The sequence below is a fragment of the Carlito syrichta genome, unplaced genomic scaffold (assembly GCF_000164805.1).
Source record: "Carlito syrichta isolate Samal-C Ts95f unplaced genomic scaffold, Tarsius_syrichta-2.0.1 Scaffold311653, whole genome shotgun sequence".
In the NCBI taxonomy this organism is placed as follows: domain Eukaryota; kingdom Metazoa; phylum Chordata; class Mammalia; order Primates; family Tarsiidae; genus Carlito; species Carlito syrichta.
The window spans coordinates 40,213-52,390 of record NW_007255749.1 but is presented as its reverse complement, the minus strand read 5'-3'; the positions used below and the strand labels follow the sequence as shown (position 1 = coordinate 52,390).

Below are 12,178 nucleotides of genomic sequence, written 5' to 3'. Positions count from 1 at the left end.
GTAGCATCGAGAACAGTGAATGGGCACCAGGTGAATATACAGGAATGGAAATGTTCCCACCTGCAGGCTGAAGGGCCTTTTAACTCCTCTGTAGAGTGGCAAGTAGTAGCCACTACAGAATACACTAGAACTCCACAATGCAGATCCAGCAACTAAGAGCTGCTTCAGACTAAGAACTAAGCAAAGTGACATGAACAATGATCCAGGGAAAAGATGTGATTCCCTCAGTAAAATTAGTTCCTAAAATATCAGCAGTTTTCAGGAGCATAACTGATTTAGACTACTGCATCCCAAATAGGAGTTGTACACCTCTTGTAATTATATAAGGTCAAGAAAAAGCAAAAAGTACAAAATTCCAAGAAGCAAACTGAGTTGGCTGGACTCTTCACAGACTTGGATCTTGGTGCCTCTGACTCCATCTAGCCACAGAAGGACCTGGGAAATCTTTACTCCTAGGGAATCCCCTAAGCTCAGATTAGAAGCAGGGCTCAGATTTAGGAGGGGAAAAAAAAGAAGTCTAGAATGGGCAGTTGGAGCCTCCTCCTAATGAAAGCTACTGGACCTCAACTGTTGGTTTCCCGATTCAGTTCAAAGTCACTCATTCATCAATAGGTATAGGTAGACAGGCAGGCAAAAGAACCTAGCATTCAGAGGGCGAGTTAGCAATGCCATGGAGTGCAGCACGAGAGGCCTTCTAATCTTCCCCTGCTACTGTTCCTCCTCCTGGAGTCCTGTCAAGGGTGCAGTTGATAGGAAGGAGCAGGCACCCAGGTACCCTGAAAAGGCAGCCAGGCCCCATACACAGGTGAGAGGATTCACAGGGACAAGAACCACCACATGTAAATCTGACACAACAAGCGTTCCACAGCTGTAAGACCATGCCCCTTAAAGGCCAGTCAAGACATCCACAAGACAAATCTGTTCCCCAGAGACTCATTAGCGATCACATCCCAGGATGTTCAACCAAGCGCATTCACGATGCTAAGCATACAAAGTGCTTCTCTCATGAAAACATAAATGTGAGAAGTCAATCTATTGTCTGAAATTGGCCCTGTGATGAATGCCAGTGGATTTTAATTAAGGAATGAGATGCTTCAACAACAGCCAACATGGTCACTGGGTGCTGGTCAATCAATCAGCATGTGTCAGCTGCATCTCTTGCTGACCCTCACACCATCCTGGAGGCAGGCTCCATGTCTCCACATGCAGCCAATACATTGGGAAATGTCTCTCTGGAAAAGAAAAGAGCCCTCATCCACCCCTGCCCCTTTCTTTCTGAAGACTAGGTTGAGGTCTTAAGAAACAGACCTCAGTGAGCAGTGATCTGCCCTGGTCATGATACCTATGGGACTTCCCTGCCTCCGCCAGAGGGCAGACCATGGCCTGCTTGGTGAACTGCGATCTCTGCTGGGTCTATAGGTCCCTCTGCCTCTAGAATTCTGGCTCCATCAACTGTCCTGTTTCTCTCTTGTACCTTCTCTCTCCCTTTCCACTAGCATTGACCCTTTTGCCTATAGACACATGGAGAATGCTTCACTTAGCCTTTAAAAACAAAACAAAGTAACAAGCTGATAAAAGATGGGGTGGCCAATTCCCACCACTCTCCCGACACTGTTCTCTCAGGGTCACCTGTGATCTGGTCATTCGAGCAGGTTCCTGAGCTTGCTCAGCCTTCTGCAACCTTGACCTTTCTACAGCACCTGAATGACACCAAGGCTCTCTGTTGGCTCCTCTGCTGGTACCCAGGACCCACGCAATCTTGCTTGCCTCCTGGTGCTCTGACAAGCTTGGTGTTCTTCACTAGCCCCACCTCCTCCTTTTAAAAGAAAGCTCCCCTGCCCCTCCAATCTCACCCACTCACAAGAAAGCCCACCCCAAAGACTAATGGCAGGAACTGCTCCCACTGGCCTGCATGCATTTGCACCCCTCCTACCAAATTGGATGAGCCAATGGTCTGTTCTCAACAGCGATGCCAGTTGTACTTGTCATTGTAATTGCAGAATTTAATTAAATTTTATGAGAACTGACTATGAATCTGAAAGGGAAGATCTGCTGTTTTACTAAAACTAGACTGATGTCAGCACTGGAACTAACTGATAAAGGTGAATTGCAAAATCTGTTGAAACAAGCATGGGCAAGACACCTATGTACCAGTTGGGGAGGAACTGTTTTCCCACTGGTTTTTAGGCCTTTTAAAAACCTATAAAATGAGTTTCTGTTTATAAAAGAATTAGAGCTCTAATGAAAAGTATAACTTAAATGACATGGAGTTCTCTTTTAATATGAAAGTTGGAGTAACAGCTTCATTTTAATGTATAAACTCTAAATTGATTTCATGAATTTGCTCAGATACTGACTGGACAGGTTTCCCCGGCATCACACAACCCCTGAGAAATGTTCTCCTCAGTAACCCTCTCTGGGCTCACCCAACACACTAATAAATTAAGTTAAACATTAGGGTCAGGAAAAGATATTCATGGATAAGTGTGCTGGGGGTGCCCAAATTAAAGCTTTACACCAAAGTCCATTGTTACAAAGAGCAATTTCCCATCTTAGAACTCCCCCCATGACCCTGCATCAACCACCTGTCTCTAGCCCACGTTACAGTAAAACTCCAAGTGTTGTCCATACTTGCTCTAACTTCTCTCTTCCAGTGTCCCACACATAAGTCTACAGAGAAGTTACAAAGCAAAGACCCTGTACCTCCAACACCTAGGCGAAGAAAGAGAGCATCACTGGAACCTTAGGAGCCCACTTCCCCATCCTTCCCACCCACTATCTTTCCCTTGACTACCCTCTTATGCTAGAATCCTGCAACAATAGTCTGTTCAGTTTAGAAAACCTAAGAAGCAAGAAACAATTTGGTTGTGCAAGGCAAGGGCAATGCTGCCATTGCTAAATGGGGGCTCTTGGGAAAACCTAGGGTGACTAGTCTTGGGGTCTCAGCCCATATCACCACCATCTCTCATGGAGGTTACTGAAATTTCCTAACCATTTCTGGATCTCTGCCTTTGCCCCCTCAGCCAATATTTGACACAGCAAGCAGAGTGGTGCTTTAAACACGTCACTCAGATCATGCAACTCTAAAAATGCCACCATTTCATCAGGAGTTCAGCTGAGGTCGTACACTGCAGCCGCAGCTTCTATTTGACCTTGGCCCCATATGACCTCAGCTCACCCCCAGTTCTGCCTACCTCCCCACTATATCTCACCATGTCAGACTCTTCTCTATTCCCAGAATGGGCCCACATGCTCCTGCCTTCCTCAGAACACCTGCTCCCCCACCCCCCAGAAAGGTGACTGTTCATTCCCTGCTCCACAAACACCTCCCAGGCACTCAGTTTTATTTCTCCCCAGCACCCAGGTGCCCTGTGACCTACCTGTTGATCATCTGCTCTTCCCTGCCACTAGGACTCAGGGAGCAGGACTTGGCTTGACTCCCTGATGTAGCCCCAATGCTTACAATAGTGCCTGGCACAAATCTTCTCAGAGATAAATAAATAAGTGGTAAAATATTGAGATGGCAATGTCTGGGGGTGTGTGTGTGTGTGTGTGTGTGTGTGTGTGTGTGTGTGTGTGTGTGTGTGTCTCTGTAACATTAGGTCAGCAGTAAGTGTTAGGGGTAAATTGTCATTCCCAATATCTCAGAGTACCCAAGATGCCTGACTTTATCTCCAGAGGGAGCTCTTTGATTAAAACAGAAGACAAGACTTTTTTTATCAGTCAGGTTTCCCTTCTGTGCCTTGAGGGTTGGGGATTTAATGAATTTTCCATCCTAGGAGAGTGTTCATTGGGCAAATACCTACTTACTGAGCATACAAGATAAAGAATTTCTAATTTAGGCAGATCATCTGTAGAATGAATACAGGAAGAAGCAGAACCAAAACAGGCTTTCAGATTATAAAGAAAAAATAGAGGCGCCTTCCTTTTCCAGCAAAACAGCAACCCTAATATCCTGAAAAACCTCTTGATATAAAGCCTCTAGAAAGGCTTTTAAATACATTGCTGAGCTCTGCAAGAAATCACAAGGGGGTAAGAATGAAAAGTGAGTTGAAAACCAGAGTGGTTAGCTAAAGCCACAACTACCCTGGGTACATCCTAAGAGCTGGTGGGAGACAGAAGACAAAGCTTGGTGACCCTGTGCAGTGACTCCTGAAGGGCCACACCCTCGGTGAGGGAAAGAAGGTCTCCTGCTAGCAAGGAGACCCTAGCTGGCATCAGTGGTGAGAACAATTCACCATTGAGAATCTGCAACCAGAGCCTGTCCCCATACAGGTTTGAGGGTTCAAATTCACACTACCTCCAGGACCCGGAATACCACAAGCAACAAAGGTGCCATAAATCCTGTTCCTCAGGAATCTGAGGGACTGGCAGCAGTAAACAGTTCTTTCAGAGTAGGGCTGCCAGAGTGAGCAAATACATACAGGATGCCCAGTTAAATCAAATATTTGGGACATATTTATACCAAAACAATGTCTATTACTAATTCAAACTTAAGGTCCTGTATTGCATCCGGCAATCTTACTCAGGAGGGACTCACTCTTACCAAATGCCCATGAACAAAGACCTATAAAGCAGGAGCTCATTATCAAAGTCCAGTGATGGAAAAAAGCCACCACAGCTGAGAGAACAAGAAGATCCATGAAAGACAAGTTCAGATGGCCTTCCAAACCAGACACTGCCAGATATGAACTGAAGTAACTATGTCTAAAATGCCTAAATAAAGATAAGCAAAGGGAAATATAAGAATAAGATCCCATCAACAAGATTCAAAAAACGGTGACATAAATTAAAAAAAAAACAAACTTGAGTCTAGACCTATCTTGCAACACCAAAGACAGAAAGATCAGGAAAATCCTGAAAGAAAAAAGGAAACTATAATACTTAAAGGACAAAGGTCAAAGCACTACTCCTTTTTCCAAGAATCAGATGTGCTAGCTAATAACTTCTAGCCACAAGGTATTGATAAATTCTATACTGACCATAAAATGTGCATACTATGTCACAGATGTCATGGACATGTTATATACAGTATGTAGAACACCACCCCCTCCTGATTCCTCATATCCATATAAACCCAGTGCAAATATAAGTTTCTCATGAAATTATGAGGTTTCTTTTTAGTAATTTCATTATCTTATTACATTCATTGGAATTATAAAAGTTCTTCATGTTGGTGGTAGAATTTGGCTAAAATACATATCTGCAACATTAAAAAAAAAAATCTCCAAGGAAGTGAGAAACTGCCTATCAGGGTAGTCAGCTTCTAAGGACCACTGCCATAAAATAGCACTAAATGACCTCTGCTTATTCCAGAAAATAACTGGCCACCAAACACTCTGCCCTAATATTCAAAATCTCTTGCTCTTTCTAATGTCTCCAAACAGTTTGCTCCCTTGCAGCAAACCTATGATCTAAAGACCACCTAGAAAGTCTTCTCACTCCCCAAAACCAGTCAGACATGTCCCAGATTTCCTCTTTTACTCTACACAAAACTCTCTCCTCATACCCAACATTGCAGATAGGCTTCCTAGCCTGTGTTTACAAAGAAACATTCATCTCACCTCTGACAAAAGCTGACTTTTATTTTCTTTAGTCACTCATTTTTTGTAATGTATATAAGGCAAAAACTAAACTCTCTTTTAAAAAGCTTGATTCTTGTCAGCTCTTTATTTACTATTTCTTCTTGTAGCAAGTAATTCTAGAAAAGAGCATTTAATTTCATTAGCAATTCAAATTTCAAAGTAATTCTTACTAAACCTCAGAACCTCAAACTTTGACCTGACTAAAAACAGCTTCAATAGTCTGTCCTTTCCCGGTGGTCTCTGAGGGTTGAGGTGCTCAGGGAGGCTCCTTGCATTCTGTGGGTGTTCTCTGTATGTTTTCACACGATTAAACACACCAGCCTGTACATGGTCCTGTCTCCAGGCCCTCTCTCTTCCTACACATTTTCCACTATTCTAAAGTTATGCCTACTATCTTCAGCTGAACTAGAAAGGAATGAGAAGGAAAGAATGCAATCTTAAAACAAATGATTAAGGACAAACTGTATTTTCATGAAAAGTTGCCTTCTTGTCACTCCTTGAATATTTAAGTTGTTTCCAAAAGATGGAAAATAGAGGGAAAAATAGGTTTTGTAGTTAGTGTTTTATTTTTAATATGTTTCTAAAGCAACGGCTGTTATTTATTTATTTATTTTTGCCTCAACATCTGACAGAAACTGTTGCTAGCACAACTGTTCGTTTATATGACCATATAAAAAGAAGCCGCTGCTCTTTCCGGCTTTGTGTCTTTTGTTACAAATGAAAACACTCCATCTCCTCCTGCTTTGGGGGAACACGTAGAAGCCTGGAAGGGAGTTGTGTGAGGAGAAGCAGTTACATAAGACTTGAAGCAAGGCATTTAGATATGTACTTGACTGCTAACAGTGAAAAGGAGGCCATTTAGGTCAGAATGAAGCCCCATCAAAGGTCCTGAGTCTCAAGAGGGAAGGAGATCAGCCTTCACATGTGCCCACAGAAACATATCTAGAAATAAGCTCTGCAACCTGGGTAGGGGACCTTTTGTGAGAAGCTACAAATCTTCCCAGATCTTAAATAGCTGCATAGGAAATCCACTGAGGAACTTTATTCGTTCATCTCTAAATCCCTCACTATGCTATTTCTAGAAGGAAATTTGATGATAACTATTGCTTATGTCTTTAAGGGACAAAGGGAATTCTATCAGTTAAGAGAAACAATCATTATTACTTATTATTCATTAATTTCAGCTTATCACTTTTTAATATCAAGCAACTGAATTTCCTTAAAAATTTCTTTCAAGTCACACAATTCTTACTCAAAAGACACATATAAAGCCTATAGTATGCATAGGGACTTTATGGAAAGGCAGGAAAGAGTAACCTGCCAGTGGAGAGAGGTGACAACCATGACCTCAGCCAGGGGATCAGGTTGAGGTCAACAGTGACAGGTCATATTATCATTGATTACCCTCGACACTTCACCTCTTGGTCTTCCTCCCCAGAACACATAGATCCAGTCTAATCTCAAGAAAAACATACAACCTCCAATTGAGGGACATTCTACAAAATATCACTCCAGTACGCCTTTGAACTGTCAGGGTTGTTAAAAACAAAGAAAGTCTGAGAAAATGTCACAACCAAGGGGTACCTAAGAAGACATGATGACCCAATGTCATATGGTATTCTAGATGGGCTCTTGGAACAGAAAAAGATCATTAGGGAAAAACTAAGACGATCTGAGTAAAATGTGGGCTCAAGTTAATAACAAGGTATCAGAATTGGTTCAATAATTGTAATAAATGCACCATACTATCGAGATCTTAATAATATGGAAAACTGTAAGATAAATGAGACTCTCTACTATCTTCACAATCTTTCTGTAGATCTAAAACTGTGCTAAAAAGTGAGATTTATTTTTAAAAACTTAGAAATTAATTTTCCCCAATCATTTAAGTATTGACTAAAAATGCTAACATTTCTAAACATTTTTAAAAACCCATAAGCCCAATGTCATAGATTCTCTTTAATGCTCACAAGTCAAAAAGCAAATAAAACTATATAGAATAAAATGATGAAAACTGCTGGGTGACCTCACCAGGTAACTGATTAACATGGTTAACACATCCAGTTGAGAGACTAGCTGTGCAAACCAACTCTCCCCTACTAAACACCACAGCAGAGGGACAACATGAAAAAGAACTCTGAGCAAAGGCATCAGGACAGGGAGGGGCTTAGGTTCCAAGGTCCTGAGAAAAGCAGAAATAGGTGAGGGGCACAGGCAGCATGGTTCCCCACATAAGGTATCACCTACTCCCACTAGCAGCAACCAGAAGACTGAGAAGCTGAGCAGAACTCTCAGCAGCAGGAGGCACTATGGGACCAAACACGCACACCAGGAAATACCAAAAAGAAATGTAAAAATGATCTCTCAGTATGAGCAAGCTAGAAATACACCAGAATTTACAGAACTTACTCAACATCAATCAGCTTGCTTTCTGAATGAATTCAGGTGATCTGCCCTACCTTCCATGCCTTCCAGAAGATGGTAAAGTGAATCCTTCTCAGGAATGACATATCAGTATCCAAAGTCTCAAGTCATCTTTACAATCTTCAAAAATAATGACCATCACTTGAAAACAACAACAAAACATCAACTACTAGGTATATCAAAAACCAAGATAAAATGACAAAAAACAAAAGGGTAAGAGATCAGACAACTTAAACAGACTTTAAAAAGACACAGATGTCGTAATTATCAGATAACTTTAACTGTGATTAATATGTTTAAGAAATCAGACGATTTCTTAAATAATTTTAGTAGAGAACTTGAAATTATAAAATGGAAATTTTAGAATCAAAAAGACTATGATTAATTAAAAACTCTATTACAGGAAATGTAAGTCTAACAACAGGCTCGAAAGAGCTGAAAATATAATTAGTAAGTTGGAAGACAGTTTAGAAAAACAAATCTAGGTTAAAGCATGCTGAGAAAACGTAATACAGAAAGGAGCACAAAAGACATAAAGAACAAGGTGAAAGGTCCAGCACACGATTAACTGCAAACCATGAAGAGAATAGAGAGAAAATGTGGTAAGAGGAATACTGACAGCAAATACCAGCCAAAGGTTAAGAATCCCAAGTAAAGTAAGTATAGATACACATGCACACCCACTTGCACAAATGCACACCCTACAGAGTATAAACACTCAAAATCAATTTTAAAAAATCTCCAAAAAAGAAAAAAAACTCTTCCAGAGAAAAAAGAAACATTATCTTCAAAAAGGAACAGCAAACTTCTCATTAGAAACATGAACACCAGAAAAATAAAATATTGTACCGAAAGAAAAAAATTGGCAATTTAAAATACCCAATGAAAATCCTTCAAGAATTACGACAGTCTTCCTTTCATCTAAGTTCAGTCAGAAAGTCATTCTGTAGGGCTGGATAAGGTTTGCTTCTACATGAGTGGGATGGAGGACACTGACAGGGCTCAGGGAAGCAGAGGCAGTTAAGATAGGAGTTACACGCCGGGGCATTAATCCGACAGGTGAATACTGACATATTAGGAGCCAGGTTTCTCACTATTTCAGAAGGATATGAACAGGACACTAGAATGTATCTTTCTGTATTACACTAAAACTGGTGTAAATTCATGGTTTCCACTATATACAGAGAAAGAGAAGTATCGATGTAAATGAATAAATAGGAATCTGAGAGTCCATAGTGGACAAATGAATACATAAATAGGGAAAAGAGAAAATATGTGCTCATAGTAGGATACTAATATTGTAGAACAAATGATAGAATTAGGAAAATTACAATTCAGCAACCATCTGAATAATTCATTTAGCCAAGAATCAATGGATGCTAAAACTATTGAGTGAAGTTTGATGAAGTAGACAACACTTACATATTCTCAAATTATGAAGAGTAAAAGAGTAACTTTCAAGACACTACCTTAATCAAGCAATCAAAGGTAACCCAGGCAGTGATGGGACAAATGGGAATCACAAACTACCTGATAAGATACAATGAGTTCTCAAGAAAAAGTCCTACAGTCTAAATCTAATCATGGGGAAAGAGCCAACAAAACAAGACTGAGGGACATTAGGCAAAGTGACCGTCCTGTAATCTTCAAAAGTGTCAAGCCCTTAAATGTATCAGTTACTGTATTAAATATGAATAAATACATACGCCAAACATTCAGACTGACAAAAGTGGTTTAAAAATAACTGTTTGCAGGATACAAGGATACTCAAATTACATACAGAAAGGTTGAAATGAAAAGACTTGGAAAAAGCTACACTATGCAAATACTGACCAAAAACAGTTTTACATGATATGTAAATGTTGAATAAAGTGAACTTTAAGGTAAAAACCATTACTAAAGAGGAAAAGTTTTGTAATGTATAAAAGGGTAACTCTACCAACATAATGATTCTAAATTTGTACACATCTAATAATGCAGTATCAAAACATAAATAAAACAAAATCTGACAGAAATAAAAGGAGGCACAAATCTATAAAGAGTAGCAGATTTTTAATACCCCTCTTGCAGCAAAGAAAAGACTTCAGGTCAAGGACCTATACCAGGGTTGTTCAACTTTTTGGCTTCCCTGGGCTGCATCAAGTAAAGAGGAATTATCTTGGGCCACACATAAATTATGTAACATAGCTAGTGTATATAATAATAAGATTTCTTTTAAAAATATTCTTTTTATTATAAAGTTTAGAAAAATGAGAATATAAAACTAGTGGAAAAATTTGACCATGTTTTTGTAAACTAATCTATCAATGTCTGGTTCCATGGAAGGTCACAATTCTTACTGAATTCTCAAGGTGCTCATCAGAAATGTTTGTTTGAATTTTGCTCTTCGTGTGCTTCATAAATGAGAACAGTTGCTCACAAAAGTATGTGCTACCAAAAAGCAATGTCATGAATAAGGCATGATTGTGAACTTGGTGCTTGGGGCCACAAAGAAAATAAATGCAAAAAAGCACATGATGCTAAAAGATTTTGTCGGACTGCATTATTAGTTGTCCTGCCTGTGGGCTGTGGGTTGGACATGCCTGATCTATACCATCAGCCTTGCATTTAAACATGATTGTTTCTGCCTTACAGGGGAAGAGCTAGGGGCAGATACTGGACTCCAGAAGACCAGAGAGGTAGCTGTTACAAGAGTTCAGGTGGGATGAGGGCAGCCTGAATGACAACATGAAGAAGAAGAAATGAAGACACTTGTGAGACAGACTCAACAGGACCCGAGTCAGGACTCTCTCCCTTCATGTTTTCTATGTTTCCCCAAGTTTTTACACTGAATAAAATCACTTTCAAACAACCCAAATCACATACTTCAAAAAAAGTGCTAAGTACCTCAAGCAAGAAAGAAAGCAATGGGATATACTTAGACATCCAATTGGCATTTCAGGCAATTTAGAAGCATCCACTCAGAGAATGAGAGTAATGCAAAAATATTTAATTCAGATTTTAATTCAACTATATGTTAGGGTATAGCTTGGAGTTCTGATTTAAATACTATTATTTCACATATTTATCAATAACAAATCACAACCACAGCTGGCATGAAAACGGATCATGTCCTTATTCCACTGCCATCAGGATTCTCAGAACAGACCATGACTCACCTGCTGGTTCCCAAACAGAACTTATACATGCTCCCTAACTTAAAAGAATCCTGCTGGAAATTATTCTCCATACCATCTTGAGAACAAACAAATTACTAAGAAGGTACGAAAATTAGATAAGAAGATCAGTATAACAGTTGCCCCTACCAACTTCTGTCCTCACTGTCTGTCCCCTTCTCTGCCCTTCCTCCCTATGCCCTCCCACGTGGCCTGAGGGCCTTCTGCAGAAATAGAAGCCTCATTATTTATAGATGTACCATAAAGAGTAAGATAATACCAGAAGTCAAGTGTTACAGTAAGGAAACTGAGATAACAGAGGGTTCTTATATCAAGATAACGATATGTCTGCTGAGGAACTCCTCTACTGGTGGTACTAAGGTACTGCCATTTGAGACCTCACCAGCTTTACACACAGAAATAAGGGGAAAAGGGAGAATAATTTCAATAAAAAAGAAGCTCCTTCACTAAAACAAACAAACAAAGCACAGTAACAAGAAAATCCATGTTTAGATAAGTGATTGAATTGTCCCCAGCTGCTGCAGACCCACCTGCTGCAGACCCACCTGCCAGTCAGCAAGCTACATTTCCATGGTCTTACCTTTCCAAATTCACGGAAGACACGATCACTCTGATGAGCTCCAATTGTGATTTCTGGGAGATAGATGGGGATGGTTGTGTAATTCAGCACATCCAACTTATCCTGAACCCTAAAGAAATAAGACAAATAGACAAATATATCAAAACCATCAATATATTAAGCTTTGGTCTGATTTTTTTTAAATCTGTATTTAAAAAATACATTCAGATAAATGCTGTTGTTGCCAAGTAGTCATCTCAGAAGCAAAACCTTCATCTCAAAGAACATTTGGTCTATTTAGGACTGCTTTTTTGAAATTGCTTTCAGAACTGAAGGCAAAGTCCTTTAAAAGCCTCAGTGTCTACATATTAACCTTTTGGAAGTGGATCAGTTTTGGAAACATAGAAAAGGAATCAAAGTATGCCTTAAACATA

At 40.0% G+C, this 12,178-nt stretch overlaps 1 protein-coding gene across 1 annotated transcript in view; it reads right to left on the bottom strand.

The window, feature by feature from the left end:
- NDUFA10 (NADH:ubiquinone oxidoreductase subunit A10) overlaps positions 1 to 12,178 on the bottom strand; it is a 64,141-nt gene that overhangs the window by 16,389 nt on the left and 35,574 nt on the right. The window contains exon 9 of the mRNA XM_008068905.1: positions 11,766 to 11,874. Coding sequence (XP_008067096.1) covers positions 11,766 to 11,874 — 109 coding nt within the window. The remainder of the gene's footprint in view (positions 1 to 11,765; positions 11,875 to 12,178) is intronic.